The sequence below is a fragment of the Chenopodium album genome, chromosome 21 (assembly GCF_948465745.1).
Source record: "Chenopodium album chromosome 21, dcCheAlbu1.1, whole genome shotgun sequence".
Taxonomy (NCBI): Eukaryota; Viridiplantae; Streptophyta; class Magnoliopsida; order Caryophyllales; family Amaranthaceae; genus Chenopodium; species Chenopodium album.
The window spans coordinates 38,733,569-38,753,573 of record NC_137854.1 but is presented as its reverse complement, the minus strand read 5'-3'; the positions used below and the strand labels follow the sequence as shown (position 1 = coordinate 38,753,573).

The 20,005-nt window shown below is 32.8% G+C and overlaps 1 protein-coding gene across 1 annotated transcript; it reads right to left on the bottom strand.

Annotated features, from left to right (window-relative positions):
- Window positions 1-15,439: 15,439 nt before the first annotated feature.
- Window positions 15,440-19,368, bottom strand: LOC145601407 (ACT domain-containing protein ACR4-like). Its single transcript, XM_081657422.1, has 7 exons — window positions 19,010-19,368; window positions 18,633-18,678; window positions 18,415-18,529; window positions 18,249-18,316; window positions 16,396-16,998; window positions 16,191-16,295; window positions 15,440-16,103 (listed from the first exon to the last, which is right to left on the bottom strand). Exons 1-7 carry the CDS (start codon window positions 19,081-19,083, stop codon window positions 15,759-15,761), a joined length of 1,356 nt encoding a protein of 451 aa, XP_081513548.1. The 5' UTR covers window positions 19,084-19,368; the 3' UTR covers window positions 15,440-15,758.
- Between the last annotated feature and the right edge of the window lie 637 nt (window positions 19,369-20,005).

Here is a 20,005-nt window from a genome sequence, read left to right as displayed (position 1 = left end):
CACTGAAGCAGTGATTTTCATAGAGTTATCTTATGTAATGGCTTGGTAAAAGCCCAAAAAAAAAAGGTAAGCTGGGTGTTCTCGAGCGACATTTGATAAAAATTTATGTGCTCCTAGTCTCCTACCATTGGGCTACAGACCAAAATACATAATAATGTTTATGCTACTACGTATATTTTATTTAACTAATTTCTATAAACATAAAAAATGACCAGTTTTTTCTAGATTCAGTATGGGTTCAGCTAAACCCACTAACCATAGTGGAACCGCCACTGCCATTCATCAAGGTTCACTTTTAATTTTTAATTTTATGTGTTCATTTACTGGAAAGCAGTGGCAATATGAATAATGATAATGTACGAATTAAAGTATAAAAAATGGTTTTATATGTTAATTCAAGAGTGATTGAAAAGCACAGAACTATCTCTTATTTTTAAAAATATTTATTTTTCTATTTCAAATGCTACTCAATTGTAAGATATAGTATAACTTATTATCTGTCAAAAAAAGATATGTAACTTTTTTCGTCAAAAAAAAAATGTAATTCCATTACTCCCTTGTTTTTACCGGCCCCATCTAATCAAATATTATCATAGAAAATGATTAAATAAGGCAATAAAATGAGTTGAGGGAGGATTTTTTGAAGAGTTGAGGGAGTTCTTTTTCCTCTAATAAACTGCATTTTGTTTAGATATCATACAAAAAAAAGAAAAAAAAAAACATTATGTTTTATTGATTGAAAAAGATTCTTATCATACGGACTGTATTGCATGATTGCATCTATTTTACAAGTAACGTCTTGAATTTATTGCTTTGTAAATCTACAACTTTAACCATTAAAAAGTCAAAACAGTACATGTATTGTGTAACAAAGATAATATGATTTGGATTCCAAGAAAGGGCAAACCAATATGAAACTTATTTAGAATTCCCGAATCTTCCCTCCCATTGTCTTGGTGGTGATTGTGGGGATGTCAGATCCTCCAACAATTGGGAGTCGTCTTCTAACATATCTACATTTTAAGTACCCTTCATTCGTTCAAGTTGGTGAATGTAGGCCATCTTTTGAGCTGTCCATCCTTGTAATAAAACTAGTAAAAACTAAGCTAAAGCCCACTATAAGAATGTAGGCCCACCCGTTTGATATGATTCAGGATTCTTGAAAGTGGCTTTTTCTTTTGTTTTTGCACATTTTAATGTTTTTATGGTAGAGATCGACAAATCACTAGTTAACAAAAAAATCTAGCATTTTAGGCACGTGAACCAAAGAGAGGGAGTATGACTTGCCAATTATATTGGTATTCTTTTTACCAATTGAATGTTGAATTGGTGTAAGAGTGATCGGGATTATATTTGGTAGGGAGGACCAGTGTTCGATCCCCACAACAACAATTAAGAGGAGAATGAAACCTAATCCCCCAAAACTGATCTCCAAATCCGAATTAGCTTAAAGGGTGAAGCAGGTGGAACACCAAAAAAAAAAAATTGGTATTCTTTTTTTTGAAAGAAATTTTCTTTTTAATTAACTTTAACAACGAGTGATGAATACATTGGTGTATAAAAAAGTATTAGCAATTTAAATATGAGATGGCCTTAATTTGATATCAACATTACTTTTTGTATCTTATAGTTTCACTTTCATATATATTAAATCATTACTTCTTTTGATCAGCAAGTATGTTATGACTTATGAGATTGTTGCATTATATAAACATTGCTCTAAAAATGATGATAGGTACATTTATCTAAAACATAAGATATGTCTTTATTCCCTTCTCCAACTGCCACTACTTCATTTATATCTGCTCCCTTTAACATCTACTTAACATCATAGACACTTGCCAATAGAACATAGCTATATGTAATGTGAAAGAATCAAAGAACCAACTTGATTGAAAAAATAATAATAATAAAATTGGATGCCCAATTTATATTCTACTTTAAGACCCATCCACATGAATTAATTGTAATCGTGAACTGTGATTCTCATATAATATGATAAAAGTAAACGATAACTAATTTAGTTAGTTAAAGTATTAAGATCATATTCAAATCTATATAAAACTAATCATCAATATTATTCATATCGATATGTATTTTCAAAATAACAAATATTGATAATCTTTACTGATGAATAAAATAATAAAGACATTAAATCTTAAATTAAACACTAACAAGCGTAAAATTTTAATTTATAAAAATACGAAAAGAGTTACATTCAGGGCATGTTTTGATTTACTGGACTGAGCTAATTGAATCTGAACTGAACTGAACTGAACTGAATTGAACTAATTGGAATTGAATTGAACTGAATTGAACTGAAATTAAGCTGAAAATAACAGGCTCTTAAATACTCTATTGTGAAAGAAAAGAGGTCCACAAGTCCACATGATTGAAAGTAATGTTATGAGTCTCTACTACATTTATAGCATGCATGGTGAATTGGTGATCTAGCACTTAATGAAAGAATCAAGGAAGAGCTATATAATTCTATAATTATTGCAAAGACAAAAGTCAGAACACGTGCTTCGAAGAAGATTGAAAGGATTTTTTGGAGGGCCCTTGATTCCAAACAGCTTGTATTAAATATTAATATATTTAAAAAAAAAAAAAAAAAAAAGTGTAATACGTAGTCCACTTGACAATTAAAGCCCGCCCACTATTTCAGAAACCCGGGTTATACGGGCCTATCGAGAGTGATGCAGAAAGTGATACGTGTACTGAGATGTTCGCTGGTATCATCTTCAGACTGTGTGATTTTGTGAATCAGCTTTTCCACCTAACAGACTGCCCACTACACAAAGATTCTTGTCGGTAGACTTTTTACTACTCACTCGACTATCACTATTTTACTCCGTCAGTCTACTACAGTACTCCGTAGTATTACGGAGTAACTACTCGTAGTAAGGGCATCCTAAATAAACACAATTTCGTTGTCTAACCTTGTCGAATTTGAAAACGTTCTTCCGATGCTAAACTAGTTCATGTTTTGCATCAATTTTAAGAATTTTTTTAAAGATGGAGTGAATGAGTGGGGAGTCCCCCAAAGTTATAAAAATTGATTTGAAATCATAACAGGTCTTATTGCTGGTCTTCTAAGGTCTCGAGAATGAAATTTGGTGCAAATTTTGGCTATTTCGATAATCCACAATATTTGTAGTCAAGAAGAGTTGCTTGAGTCTAATTTAATCACAAAAGTGGCTCCCGGGGTACCGTTATAAGATGTCGAATGGATCAACGCCAGGAAATTAGGTCAACGGTGAAAATCCGATAAGAAGTAATATTTTACTCCGTACAACATTTTACCTTTTATTGGGTAGTTTCTTACAACATTAATTTATTAGGCATTTTCCCTCAAAATATGATTAGGTACTTTCTGACAAAAATATATTTCGTATTACTTTTAACCTATAGTCTTTTAAATAAAATATGCATAATTAGTGTATATATACTTGTATATCTTTTGAAATTCGAACGCATTACAAGCATATAGATATACTTTGTAATATTCTTATAACTGAAACTTAGTTACTTCTAATTCATAAACTGACTAGTATTTGGACTCGGACGATGCCCCAGGTTATAACCTCTACAATTTCATCATAACATATACTATATTATTCATGCACTACTCATTTTTAAATCAAGTTTCATATTTTTGGTGCACAATTTCATAGAAACCTAATAAACTGAAAGTAAAGTACAGAAATTAAAAGGGTTAAACATTTTATCATCCAATCAATAATATAATGCGTGTTTACCCAATAATTCTTCCAGCATGATCACCCAGCCGCCCACTTGGTCAATGGAGAATACATCATACGTTTAACTTGCTTGTAAGCATTGGATAAGCTCGTGATGACATGCACACTTATGCTTAGTATGAGATCATGCATGCAACACTTAATAGAATATATTGTCTTGTAGCAATTGTATTTTAGTAATCCAAAATAACCAGTTGATTGGATTTAATTTTAAATCTTGTTTCAAGATATAAAATAGATTGTTGACCTTGTTGTCAATTAGAAATTGATGTAGAGTATATTGGAATTACTTAATCTTTTTTAAAAAAAAATAAAATTAAATGGTTACTATGCTATATACAATTCTTAGATTTTGTTTGAATCTGATTTTGTGTAAAATTATTTTATTTACTTTATTGATTAATGTATACACTTTTTAAAAATTAAAATGCACTCAACATGAAAGACCTTTAAAATTATAAAATTTGCTTAAAATATTCACTTATACTATTATCATTTTGAAACCACCAACATTATTAGCACATAAAAGAATATGAAGTTGGGGCCTGTTCTCATTGACTGAACTCAGCTGAACTGAACTGAACTCAGCTAAACTGAACTGAACTCAGCTGAACTGAACTGAACTGAGCTGAGCTGAGCTGAACTGAAATGAACTGAATATTTTATAAGAGAAGGAAATTAAGAGCTGAACTGAAATAAACTAAACTGAATTTCAACGTAAGAGAACAGGGCCTTAGATTCCTTCCAATATCTAGTTTTAGATCATTACACTTTATAATTTTTGTATAAGTTAATTATATTTATGTTTTATGACGTGTTTTTTTTTTTTTTTTTGACAAGATTTTATGACGTGTTTGAAGAACATAAAAAGTCAAATAAGATAAATAAATAAGGATGTATAAATTACGAATTATCTTATTCTATTACATTATTTAAAATAAAAATAAAGGATTGTTCTAACTTATGTTCAAAATAAAATACTTTCAACAAAAAAAAATAAAATGTTTAAATAAAATATTATTGTGGTTGGTACATTATTGCATCAATCTGAAAAAGCAATAATGTAAGTACCAAATAAAAAAGTCTTCCAAATGTGGAGGACATCTTTAATTTTAGTCAAGTTCTGGAATCCAAACTGGCCACTTTCGGTTATTTGGATGGGACTCCATTTAACCTCAGACTGATGAAAACTTGAAAAATTAAATAAATAACATTTTTTTTTTTAAAGCTCGGTAAAAAATTTTCTTTTGGAATCTTTACCAGTATTATCACATTTTGCTGCACTATTTCGCCTGGATTGCTGACTCGTTGCTTTGCTCATCTTCACATCCATGATTTTTGTCAACATGGCTTCTAAATTTCCAGTCAAAGTTAATATAACGTTGTATACTCATATACCATATAATACTAATGCATGAGGGAATAGTGAGCTAAGCTTGATCAAATGGAAAGGAGAGCAAATTTCAAATCGACTTCTTCTAGCCCAAAAAAAGTTGTCACCAAAGTCTGGGTAGGAACAAGTCCCCCAATGGAATAGGAATAAAAATAGTTCTTTTAGAACCAATTTCGAACCATTTGCTAGAGGTTGTAATAATCATAAGGCTAGAAGTTTAATCCTTACTAATGAAAATTTGAGAATGGGATTCCCTTATCTCCCCACACTCCTCTCTCAAATTGTCTAGCCCGATAATTCGGGCACCCACGCACACAACAAAAACGCTAGGGAATATACAAAGTATCTAAGAGTAGAAAGTGTTAGAGATTAATTAGATAATACTTTAGTCTAGCTAGGGTCCCCTAGGGCCCATAGAAAGCACCTCAAGGTTGATGGAGATGTTAAGAAGTTACTTCAAAATTTCATCTCTATTGATTCGCGCCACATTTATAGAAAGGGTGATAGAGCTAGACTATGTTGCTTCTCTAGACCATTTTATACTAACTTAACAGCCTACCAGGATATCAATCCTTTTATAAATAGTAAATTTTCATTATATATTTATTTTGATAAGTTAGGGTATAGTCTTGAGAGAAGACTATCCTAACTTCTTATTTACCTTTTTTTTTTAAAAAAGTCTCAGTATTCAATGTAAGATAGGGACAAAAGTGCTTCAAAGTCAAAAGGTTATAAACTTATAGTGCATGATATCAAAATATTTCTGTAAAAATTTTCACAAACTCAAGCGGAGTTGGAGTTTGCATCTTGGTGTGATAAATAGTTGTCTCGTAAATTTTTTTAATTTTTTTTAATTAAATTATTATTACAAAAATTTATTTGATTTTGATCTATACTAGATGAAGCCCGTGCAATGCACGGTTATTTGATTTTTTTTTTATTTGATTTTTTTTATTTATTTATTTATTTTTGTATTTATGAGCTAAAATTTGTTATATATTTAGATAAAATTCCTAATATTAAAAGATAATATTTAATATTTAATTAATTTAAACTTAAAAATCTCATTCACCAATTTTGCTTACGTGGCATTTGAGTTATTTAATTCTAAAAGAAATTAATAATCTCTTATTTAATTGGCTACTACTAAGATTTATAATCCTACGTGGCGCGCCGAGAAAATTAGATCCTACGTGGCTCTCTAAAAACTCGGGAAAAACTCCCCTTTATATATATATATATATATATATATATATATATATATATATATATATATATATATATATATATATATATATATATATATATATTAGATTAGTGTATATCAACTTTTATACATTTGCTTTTAAATAAGTAGATACTTCGTATATTGTTTGAAGCAACGTTACAAGGTTCGCGGTACGTTGCTGCGAATCGCGACCTGATTCGCTCGTACCGGAACACGGTACAGACACGACTCAGTTCGCCGGTGGTCGCGACTCAAGTCGCCGGACTTTGCGACCCGATTTCGTAGCTTGGAACGTGTAAAAACTCGACCGTTATTTTGTGAAGACTCCATTGTTAAGCTTGTTGCAGACTCCAAAGAGAGAGAGAAGGGACAAGGCTACTAGGGTAGGTGGAAGGGGAGTTGGGTGGGACAGCTGTCCACAATGTGTGGTTTCTGATAGAGTATAAAACATATTCCTGGGCCTCAACCATCAGCTTAAGCTTTTGGTTGAGTTGGTCCTCTAACATGGTATCAGAGCCAGCGTGACACAAAGGTCACGGGTTCGAATCTCATCCGCCCCTCCTTCGAAGTGGAATTAATTCGCACTAGGTATGGGTGGGCCTATGTTGCTTCCACATTTTCAAGGCCAAAGGGCCTTTCATGTGAGGGGGAGTGATAGAGTATAAAACATATTCTTGAGCCTCAACCATCAGCTTAAGCTTTTGGTTGAGTTGGTCCTCTAACAGTTTCTTTTATTTTCATCTTTTATTTATTTCTTGACTTTTTGACCCCACTAAAGAAAGTCACGTGATAATTTTAGGGATTTCAATTTTCTATTTCATTTTCTAAAATTCCACTACTTTCAATTTTCCATTTAAATTTAATTGTTACATTATTATACTAATATAAAAATAATAAGTACAGTATTAAATTTTTAAACACATCGTACCCATCGTACCGGATTCATACATGGTAACGTACCACGTATCCGTTTCTGTACCGCGTTTCGAATCGTACCTCGTACCTTGTAACGTTGGTTTGAAGTTGTATACTATTATCAAACATAAAAGTTAATACATAGCACTCCGTATAAAACAATTTTACAAAAGAAAAATAATAATAATAGTAATAATAATAGTATTAATAATAATAATAATACTCTATCTTTCAAAAAAAAAAAAATAATAATACAGTAATAGTAATAGTAATAATAATAATAATAATAATAATAATAATAATAATAAAACAATGTCATTAAAGCCATTTTGAATAAATTGATTATCTTGAACATGCCTTGTGAATCTTCCTGATACTGTAGCAAACCAGTCATGTGGTCACTATGGTTGGTTTGTGATGAAAGAGAAATTCTAGGCCTCAACTAGTTATAGACCAAGTGGACTCAACTAAGGGTATTTTCGTTATCTGTAAGCACCAACGATCTATATAGACAATACCATCCTGAGTAGTATCAAAATACCATCCTATAACTTGTTGGTATCATCATTGTACTACGGTTGGTATCATATTAAACAAATATTATTGTTGGTATAATTAGCTTTATAGTTGGTATCCTAATTAAAACTTTGTTGGTATCTAGCTGCGTTCGATTGGTATCAGAGCCATACTATTAAAAGCTAAATTAGGTTGTAATTAATTAAGTAAAATTGGAGAATACTAGACCTTCTACTGAGTGTAAAAAGCCTGATTTTAAGCATTACTATCATATTTCAGAAAATTCTAATAATCTTGGCCCAGTCCTTAATTATATTGTAGATCAAATTGGTGAGCTTAAAGTAGAAGTTGGTAACGTACATTGTCGTTGCATGAGCAGTGAGCATAAGCTATTAACAGAAATATCAGAGATTAATAAAAATTTAAGTGAGCTAAAAGAACAAGTTAAACAAGTACAACTTGCTTTGACAAACGAGGTTAGACATCAGTTTAACAAAGAAGTATCACCTAGTAAGGAAAAGATTGTTCCATATAAATATAAATATCCTTTTCAAAATCTAGATAAAAATAAGAAGTTTACTGTATCACTTCCTAAAAGACCTATTAGTAATCAAGAGAAGAACCAAGAGACTAAAAATGAGCCATCATCTTCAGGAGAAAACACTTGAAGAATTACAAGTCTTATTCGATAAGGAAGAAGACCCTAATAAGCTTAACGAAATCATGAATTTAATTTCTAAAAAAGGGATATCTTCTATAGAAGAAAATAATTATGTTACTTTAGAAGAAGACCTATATCAACAAATGGGATTAATGAAGTTAAATGATCTGGATTTTCTACCCATAGAAGTAGTCCAACAAAAGATTGAAAATAAACTAGGTAAAAGAGTAATGGATAATAATGATGTGGGAGAAGAAATTATTTATGAAAACATTAACGTAAACAATGTTATCCAAAGACCTAGATATCAAGGAGAAGGAAGTTGCACACGACCAAGATACATACCAGGAAAAACTACCCGGTTTAGTGTCAAGGTTATGCCAAACCAAATTCCTAAGCAAGAAGAAGTAATTCTTGAACCCATAAGTCAAACTGGATATAAGCTTAAGTTAGATGGATTAAGAGATAGACAAAATGTATTAGATCAGTGGAAGAAGAGCATGAGTAGTGTACTCAACCTAAACACTGACTAGACTTCTGAGAATTTCTTAAATTATATCGAACATAGTTTTTATGGTTGTGTAGAAGATTGGTATGATGGTATAGATGAAGAAGTCAAAGCTACATTAAGAACTAGTGAATCTCCTACTAGAATGTTTAGGCAGTTATGTCAATTCATTGAGTTAGAATTCATTGGTCCAAGAGCTGATCCTAATGAAAAACGAATAGAATATCAAAGAAAGTTAAGTAATTTGTCCATCTGTAATATGAAATATGTTGAGAGTTACATTATGGAATTTGAAACATATTATTATAAAATGGGCGAAAATGAAACAAATCTTGGAATGTTCTATGATAAATTACCAAGTCCCCTTAATGAAGAAATTAGTGAAAAATATCAAGAATGGAAAGAAAAATTTTTAGCTAGGGATGCCCTAGGAAATAGAATTGCCTTTTTGAGAAAGTGGATTGAAAAGAAATGTAGAGAAGTTGCAGGAACTCAACAAATGAAGAGACAATTTCCCACTTGTTGGGATTTCCCAAATAACTATGGATGTGAAAGAAAAAACTATAATAAGAGAAGGAACTATAAGAAAAATAAATTTGACAGATCAAGAGGAGAAACCTATAAAAAGAAGTACTATAAACATAAATATAGAAAACCAAGTAGGTTTTTCAGAAAAGCAACATATTGTCCTGAGAAAAAGAAAACATGCAAGTGTTGGTCTTGTGGAGAAATAGGACATTATGCTAATGAATGTAAGAAAGCTAATCATAAATTAATGGAAGCCTTAAGTAGTTGGGATTACATAGAAATACCAGAAGACGAGGCTTTAGAATTGGCTTTAAGTAATAATAAAGGAATAGTAGAAATAATAGAAGAAGAAAATGAGTATAATGAAGGACCTGAAGACAGTGAGTTTGAAGATGAAAATTACGAAGAAATAAATAATATGATGGAAGGAGAAGAAGTAGAAAACTCAGAATCAGATGACAATGATGAGGATAAAAGCAAAATGACTATAGGTCAACTAAAAAGAGCCGAGTATTCTATTGATGATAAAGACCTAGACCAAATGAATAAAGAAAGTTGGAATTTTCCCCAGATTACTAAAGATAAAATATTTAAAACTTCTCTCTTCAAAATTAGAACTAAATATGTATGTGAAGAAATGGAAGGAAGTATAGTAATTGAGAATTGTGAAAAGAAAGCAGCAGAAATTAATATCATAAACTGGAAAAGCATTAAAAACCATAAAGAAAAAGGAAACTATAGTTACATTTGTATTGGTGCAGTGCAGGTATACATAACTCCTTTACAAGATTTTGGTAAAAATGTTAAATGTTTAAGCTTTGTCTGTGATGTTAGACATAAAGAGTTTTATGATCAGATTGTTAGTGGCATCACTTGTAGCTTAAGTCAAGGAACGGTAAGCTATATATGTGAACCAAGATATTATGTGAGCTTAGAAGATTCATATGCTCCAAAGTTTCTAGCGATCAAGTTATTAACTCTTGGAGTAAACATGCATATAGGGACTCGACCTATACAATTAAAATGGAAGGTAGTCTATAAGTTAGTAAACACTATAGATTCATCTTTCAAAAAACAAATAGTAGACGCTCAGAAGTATGAGCAAGGAGGAGGTCCTAAAAAGAAAATAAGCCCTATAAAGGTAAATCCTAATGATATAGAAATTGAAAAAACATGGGAAGAGTTCTTTATGAATCCTACGGTAAAAAATAGGTCAAGTAAGATGTTAATAGATGAATCAGGATTACTCCATATTGGAATAACTACGAATCCTAAAATGCAGAGAAGTATAAGTCTTAGAACGCCAAGTCTAAGTAGACAAAATTCAACTATAATAAGAATGAAAAAACAAGTCAATGAGAAACCCGAAGAAGATGAAGAAGAAATATTAGACTTAATTAGAAAGTTAAATGAAAAATATAAAGCTAAAAAGGCCCTAAAACAACCAGCAAGACATAGTATAGATATTGGTTCATGTTCTAATATAGAAGTGCATGAAGATCCGAATAATTCTATTATTGATAAAAGAAAAGTAATTGGATATAAGACTAAAACTGTGAGTGAACCAGTATATGAAGATGAAGTTAATATGCAAATGGAAGCTTGTAATGAAGTAACCAGTACTAATCCTAATAGCATTTATATTCCAATTGATATATGCATTGAAGACTATAATAAATATAAATTATGTGCGTATATTGATAGTGGTTGTTCTACGTGTTTTGGAAAAAGATCATTATTTCCAGAATTCTTATGGAAAAGGCCAAAAATCCTATGCAGGTTAGAATCGTTAATAATAGTGTCATGATGCATATGGAGATAATTGAAGATTTAAAAATAGAAATTGGAGGAGTTCGATGTGTTATTCCTATTTTATGGGCAACTGATCAGCCAAGTCATGATATGATAACAGGAAATAACTTTCAAAGGTTATACTCCCCATGCACTCAAACTATTGATCAGATAATCTTTACTATTAATGGTCATTATGTTCCTATACAGAAAATATCAAAGGCTTATACCCATCAGACTATGGAATTTACGCGCAGCCAGCGTGGTGATAGGGTTACACCTACACAACGAGAGGTTGCACTTAGAATTTCTGAGTGTGAATCATCATTAATAGATCAAATTAATAAGCAACAAGAAAAGTTATGTGAAAAATTATATTCAACAAATCCTTTAGAGCATTGGGAAAGGGATAAAGCATTTGCTAAGATAACTCTAACAAACCCTAATAAGATTATCAGAGTAAGACAAATGGTTTATACCTACCAAGATATATTAGAATTCGATGAACAAATAAAAGAATTGTTGAATAAGAAGTTAATTAGGAATAGCAAGAGTCCTCATAATAGTCCAACATTCATGGTTAGAAACCATGCAGAGGAAAAACGAGGTAAAGCTAGAATGGTCATTAATTATAAACAACTAAATGACAATACTGTTTTTGATGGCTACTATATTCCCAATAAAACTGTGTTATTTAATAGAATACAAGGAGCCACATGGTTTTCTAAAATGGATTGTAAGAGTGGTTATTGGCAAATTAAAATGGAAGAAGAAAGTATTCCATTAACTGCATTTAGTGCACCTCAAGGGCATTATGAATGGTTAGTCATGCCTTTTGGATTAAAAAATGCTCCACAAATATTTCAGAGAAGAATGGATAATATTTGTAGAGAACTTAATCATTGTTGTTTGGTTTACATAGATGATATTTTAATCTTTTCAAAGGATTTAGAACAGCATAAGAATGATCTTAAAGTTGTAACTCAAAAATGTGCTGAACATGGAATAATCCTTGGAAAAGATAAATGTGTATATGCTAAACAAGCAATTGAGTTTCTAGGATTAGAAATTAAAGCAGGACAAATAATATTGCAAAAGCATATCCTAGAAAAGATTGAAAATTTTCCTGATAAAATTGAAGATAGAAAACAACTAGAAAGATTTCTTGGATGTTTAACTTATGCTTCTGATTTCATAGAAAATCTTGCTCTATTAAGAAAACCATTACAACAAAAACTCAAGAAAGAATTAAGTTGGAACTGGAAGGATTGTGATTCTAAAATTGTTCAAAATTTAAAAGCTATGTGTAAAGATCTTCATGTACTAACACTACCTACTAGTGAAGATAACTTAATCCTTGAAACAGATGCTAGTAACGAACACTGGAGTGTTGTATTAAAAATAAAAGAAGGAGAGAGACTTTGCAGATATAGCAGTGGAAGTTTTAATAAAGCTGAGTTAAATTATCCTACAATGCAAAAGGAAATCCTTGCAGTTATTAGAGGGATCGAGAAGTTCTTAATCTTCTTAGCCCCTAAACAGTTCTTAATAAGAACAGATTGCAAAGGCATACTCGGTTTTGTTAAAAAGAATTTGTCTAATATGCAAGCGCAAGGGAGACTCCTGTGTTGGGAATTATGGCTTAACCAATTTTCTTTTACTGTTGAACATATACAGGGAACAAAGAATTCTTTGGCAGACAGCTTGACCAGAGAATTGGCTAATGACGAAGAAGCACAAGACATCGGAAAAACCTCCTGCCCATCAAATAGAAAAGATGGAGGCAGAGAGAAAAACTCTTATTGAAGAGACTGATAAAATAATGGAGCAGGTTTCACCCTCCACTTGGGCCTTGATGGAGGCCATGATCGTTTCATCAAAAAAGAGATCCCGAGATGGTTTGAGTAAAAGTTGTCATGTAGCTGTTCGAAGATTCCTAATGTATGAAGTAGTGATCATAATCCTGAGGCTCATTCCTAATATTCAGGATATTATACTAAATAAAATATAAGATAATAATTTTAAGTTTTGGTATGATCTAGTCGTATCAAGGTCACACAAGATGTATGATGTCTATGATTTATGGGGAAGTAGAATAATGTTCAATACCAATTCCAGAGTGGGTACTGTGTCAATTCATCCACATTCACTTGAATGGAGGGCACCTTATGTAGCGGAGCACTACAGAGCTTGGGATTACGGGATAGTCCATAGTATTGTGCTATCTCCTGATAGTAATACCATGTTCTTTGAAAAACTCACAAAATTCCAGAAGTATGCCTTTAGGAGAATTTATGAAGCTACAAGATACAAAGGAAGAGTTGAACAAGTCCAAGTACAAAGTGCAAACATCGACATGATTGAAGGAAAAAATAGCTCTCCTCATTTCCTGATCATGTTTGAAGACGTTCATCGCAAACTCAAAGATCCAATCTGTATCCAGCAGAAACGAGTAAAAGATCCTACAGAAGCAAGAGCTTATGGATTTTTCTATATTGCTCAGTATCTTAATCAGTTCATAGCATTAAAGGAAGAACCACCAGTCATAATACATGTGGGAAATACTACTATAGTGGCACCAGAATGGTTAAAGAATTATCTAGAGGAAGAAGTATTACATGGCGAATCAGTGTATGATTATCTAGAACAAGTTGAAGCTGGGAGATATTTATCCTTAGAAGGAAAAGAGACTTATTAGAGATCTTTGTCACATGGGATGAATCCTATACAGCTAAATATGTGATGGATCTAGGTATAGAAGAAGACAACCCAATGTATGTCTAATATGAAGAAAGTAAGGACAACAAATACAGTCTACAAGATATGATGGAGTTATGAGCCCACTCCAGCAATTATGTTTCTACTTTTACTGTTGTAGCACGTTTTATTTGTTTTAAAGAATCTTTTAAAAAAAAAAAAGCAGTGAACGATATTCACTTGCTGAGTCATGGTTTTCTGTAAACCATAGAAAGTGTCGGTGACCTTTGTAAGCCTTCCCCTATACAAAGGGCATTAGGCAAAGAAGTGAAGGCAGAGTTGGAAGAGTTAGCTAGAGAATTACTCTGAAAATAATAGAGAGTCCTCTAGAGAAAAATACTCACCTTAAGAGACAGATTGGTTCTCCATCTCTCTTAAAGTAGAGAAAACTCTAGTTCAGCTTATGTCTGTTTAAGCTTTCAGTTTGTGTGTGTGTTGTAATATATGAGTGTTGTAATCTTTTCAACTTAAATAAAAGTTTAGTTCAAGAAGGGAACGTTATCCCCTTGAACCTTATATATCAAATGAGTTATCTTTCTGTTTAAAAGGTTCCATCATAAACACAGTAAGAATTGTTTAGTTAGAGATTACGGTCTAAGGTAGGAAACGAAATAGATCTGTGCTGAGCCTGATCTAAGGAAGACAGGGTTGGGGTTAGCTACCTTGGTAAAGCCGGAAGCTCAGAACGCTGGAGGTTCCATTGTCGACTAAGTTCAGGTATTGGTCAAAACTCTCTAGTTAAATAATAATTATTGCGAAGCATGGTGGGCTATTAAACTGTTAAAATAACTTATTTTGATGTATAAGTAGTAGAGTTGTGATAACTAGTACCGTTAAAAGTCATTAATCAAGAAACAAGTAAACATTAGTTGATATTATACTATATATAAGTTTGTAAGAACCAGTAAGTTGTTCGTTGGTATTAAAAAGGTGTTAGATAGTATCAATAGTAATACCACCTAAAAGTTCGTAGGTATCAAAGAACAATACCATCTAAGCTTAAGTTGGTTGTTATTGGTATACCATCGACATTAAAAACAATACCAAACAAAAAAGACAAAAAGGTTAGTTGAATAATTCCAAAAAGGTAGGTTAGTAGAGGCCAAGTGGACTCTACTTAGTAGAGACCAAGAAAACCCCGTGATGAAACTACAAAGTACTGCTATTAATCATATACAGTACTGTACTGTATTTAAACAAAAGGTCAACTTTTCAAATTTGTTGGGGTTGGAGACTGGAGTAGATTCCAGATTCAATATTCAGTATTCCCATGACAAAAAAACAATCCAAAGAACAGCATCTCCAACAGTCAATTCCCTCCCCCCAAAAAAAAGACATGTTAAAAAAAAAAAAAAAAAATCAAATCCAAAACTTTAGACACAGAAATGAGGTTGACATAAAATAATTTGTATTTACAGTGTTCCTTCCTATTTAAAGGAAATGAATTTGACAGAATTTACAATATAGTACTATTCTGAAAGAAGCCTTTACAGGATAAATATGTGGACTGCAATTAAAAAAAAGCTTTTGTTGCTGAACCAAAGATTTATCAGAAGATCAGTTTAAAAAGCTTTTTCTACTGAATAGTTTGCCTTTTTTGGTCAAACCTAATTGAATTTTGTGCCCAAATTACCTAAAAAAGAGACATATACAGTGGGCTAATCACTAATTTGCTTACTACTTCACCAACAAACTGCTTAAGAGTATGACTTTATGAGCCCTAAATTGTAAAGGAATTTTTCTGATCTTGATTTGAACAGATTTCCTAGGGAAAACCTTCCACTTTCTTGAGGAGGTGATTTCGAGTACTCGTCTTCTTTCACTTGGAGAATTGTCAGCCCGATCTCTTTCCGAACTGCTTCAATTGTTTCAGGTTTCACCGGATTTCCTGAGGAATCCATCACGTAGAATACGTTCACAGCTTGAGACCCTCGAGTAGTTACCTCAGCTCGGGTGACTGACAGGCCATTCTCTCTGAATATTCGCGTTACATCAGTGAGCAGCCCAACTCTATCATCACTACATAGTTCCAATCTTATACCCTGCATAATAAGGTGTACAATATTTCCTTAGCACAAGGCAGGAAAAAGGTGAGGGTAAGGGAGACAGGATGCAATATAAACTCTTACCTCAGAAGTTCGTCTACTGATGGCAGCCTCTAGGCAATTTATTAGCCGTTGCCTCTCTGCTTCTGAGCTAATAGGGCATCCATCAGTGTGCCTAATGTAATATTCCTGTTGAATGAAGGGAATTAGATATAATGCCCAATCAATTAAACAAAAATCATAAGCAAATAAATGATCTTCGTAACAAAGAACATGTCACACAAATTACCTGAGAGGCTTCTGGGCTTTCGGCTATGAGAGTGGCATGGTAAACCACATACTGCATATCTGTCAAAGTGCAAACTGTATCGAAAAGCAGTTTGGGCCTATCAGGACAACGCAAGTTTACAACGGTGTACCCCCTCTCCAAGCAATTGTCCACAGTTACAAGTGGTTTTATAGGGTGACCAGATCCAGGATTTACACCATTCAAGTTCATCATATCATAATCACGGTCTGCATACATCATCTGATGTAACCTCCTCTCAGTATGAGTGCCTCCAACTGAGACTAAAGGATTAGTAGTCCTTTTGTTACGATCCTCCATAAGCACTGCTAGCAATAGGTTCTCAATCTTAGTAAGATGATCAGGATCATAGATAGCCGACCCTGTTGCTTCATCAGTGATATACACAACAGATGCCATTCTTGAGCTGTGAGTCCAGACTTCGGCTGCCACCACGTTGCATTTATGGTCTGTGAGGACCGCAAAGATCTCTGAGAGCAAGCCTGGCCTATCCCTTCCTGTCAGCTCTATGGTTGTGTGCTCCACAGCAGCTTGCACGCCCACAGATCTCCTTGATCGAAAGCTACGTGCTCTTGGCCCTAGTGACTGTCATGTTACAATCAGTTAGCTACTTGAGGATGAGGACTAAAATTCAACAAGGGGACCAAATATTTTGGTGCATATACTCCGTACAACATATGCTACAATGATATATCGACTCTTCAACTTAGAAAAGAACTAAAAAAACCCATTTTGGATATTTGATACTCCGACATGCTCACGGGCACTAAACACTTACACTAGGCCATATAGCACATAAATTCCACAAATCCTCACTAAATTGATAATGACAGAACAACATGTTACTTGTACAAGTTTTGCAAGAATAAAGTGTTTTTTTCTTGAATCTTTGAATATATGGTTTTCCCCACAAAAGATTGGAAACATACTAGTATATGGTCCAAATTGTAGGACACAATCAAGTGGAAAAATGGCTAATTTAGCCAAGAATGTGGGAACACCACACACTTTGTCCACTGCATTCAAGTGATTCAACTATTATCCTTCAACCCATACAAATCCAACCCCCCCCCCCCCCCCCCCCAAAAAAAAAAAAAAAAAAAAAACTGTACGAATTTTTCACAAAGCAGTCTACTCAGTGCTGAACCCTACACAAATCACATCCAACCAAAAAAAAACACAGGAGCTCACATGCAACCCACTGAAGATAAAAATTTACTAGTAGCTGGAATTCAGACTTGTAAAACCTTTTAACCACTTACTTAGGAGAAGAAGGGCTCCACCATTATTCCAATTATTGAACACAAAATTTGCATCATGTGAATCTAAACCCAAAACCTCCATTTGGGACCATTAACCATAAACCCAACCTTCATTTCTACGCGTACTATATACGAGGTAAATAGTTGTCACATTCAATACTGTAAGTGCGCGAAATATTTTTGGCACTCCCATTGTGAGAACACAATTTATTATGCTACTTTCACAAAGAGGATTGCCAAAGTCGGTTTCCACAAGTTGCACTAGTAATGTGACAATTAAATCGAGTCCATGCATTTATAAACCATGCACTACTACAGTACTCCATATAAGCTATTAATAGCAAATAAAAATGTTACTACTAATCTACTATGGAGTGACCTTAGTTATAGTTTTACTTTTACACAGTACATGTTACAGATTATTTGGATATCTAGGCAATTCAATGGCTACTACAGTACTCTTCATGTTCAATTTTCAGTAGGTAAGTGTTAATTAAATCCTGCAGCACAACATATCATTAATCCAATCAAAATGACTCTTTTAGAGTAGCTCAATTTCCAAGATAAATTTACCTGTTGAATTTTTTCTGCTACATCATCTTGATATAGCTTATTCCCATGTTGATCCGTGACATGAAACACTATAAAAACAAACAATAATATAATTAGATAAAATTTTAATCAATTTAGATAAAATTTTAATACAAGTATAAGATTAGCATCATAATTAATCACTAACCATCCATAAACCACTCTCCATCTGAAGAAATATAAGCCCTTCTGATGATTAGGTTCATGTCATTTAGAACTTGAACTACCTCCAACAAACTACCCCTCTTATTAGCACTATCTACCTACAAAATCCCAACAACACCACCAAAAAAATTAATGAGGAAATTGATAAATTTTATAAAAATCCAATTGAATTTCAATAAAAAGAAAAAAGTGAGAAATTACCTTAATCAAAGTGGCTTTTCTATTTGATGAATTATCCACCGTAACCCTGAAATCAGCAAACAAGAAAATTTAAAACCCAAATTCAATCAAATTCGACCATTTCTTGAGAAAATAAATTCAACCCATTTCAATTAAAACCCCAAAAATCAATCAAATTTGATCATCTCTTAATGAAAATGAATAAAACTTATTTCAATTTAACACCCCAAAATCAATCAAATTTGATCAATTCTTGAGAAATTCAATTAAACCCATTTCAATTCAACACCATAAAACCCAAAAATCAATCAAAATAACTCATTTTTCGAGCAATTGAATTAAACCCATTTCAATTAAAGCACAAAAAACTCATAAAATCAAAAGGAAAAAGGATAAACCTTGGTGGGTTCATACGCAAGACCAACTTTTGAAATTCCTCATCCACCTTAAGAGAAGACGTCCAAAATTCCATTTACAAAATCAATTCAGAATTGAAAACCACCAAACAATTAGAAAGACAAAATGGAACAAATATGAATTCCGAGTTGTTCTGTTTTAGGTACTCTGTTTTATCTCCTCTGTTTTTTTTTTTTTTTTTTTCTTCTGCCCAAAATTTAATTTTTACTGTGAGAGTGTGTATAAGTGAGTATGATTTTCCTTTAATTTTAATTAATTTTGAGGTGGGTGAAGAGTAGAGTTTGTGTGAGAGAGGAGAGAGAAAGAAGGGGTGTTTGGCTTTTGAGTTTGGCGAAGAGTTTTGGGAAAAATTGTAATTTAAACAAAGAAAATAGGAGGAGAGAGAAAGTGTGAGCCAAAGAGAGGGAGACGCATCCAAGCTTGTTGCTGGTTAAAAAAAGAGGGACCCACAATCTTACAATCTTTGATAGAGTTAGTACTAGGGGTGTTCAAATTCGGGTACCCGGGTTTTCGGGTACCCGAAAACCCGGGTACCCGGAGTTTCGGGTAGTTGTTAATCTGTCCCATGTCCCGACCCGAATATCTCGGGTACCCGGGTTTCGGGTACCCGAATTATTCGGGTCGGGACATAGGGTACCCGGATTTCCTTTTTTTAAAAAAAAAAAACACCATTATAATTGTATTAATTTTAGGTATTTATAATTGCTGTAATTTAGTTTTTTTTGTTAGATAAACACAAATTATAACCATTAATTTTCCAAAAATAAAATCCAAAAAATTACATCTGATTCCCAATTGAATTGCCAAAAAAAAAAAAAAAAAAAAAAAAAAAACAGTAATGTCGTAATGGAAGACGACTGGTGCGATAATGGGAGACAAATTCTTGCTTGGAGGAAGAGGCCATGGCAATGATGGAATCAGTCGCCGGATTTGTCACCTGAGCTAAGATTTTCCGACAACTCACGATTAATCGGAGG

Excerpts from the sequence above, each read along its gene's own strand:
- LOC145601407 (XM_081657422.1), bottom strand. The coding sequence starts at position 19,083 with ATGGAATTTTGGACGTCTTCTCTTAAGGTGGATGAGGAATTTCAAAAG. Across the intron at positions 18,317-18,414 it reads TGGAGAGTGGTTTATGGATG|TGTTTCATGTCACGGATCAA; the intron begins GTTAGTGATTAA and ends TTGTTTTTATAG. Across the intron at positions 16,999-18,248 it reads TAGCAGAAAAAATTCAACAG|TCACTAGGGCCAAGAGCACG; the intron begins GTAAATTTATCT and ends GTAACATGACAG.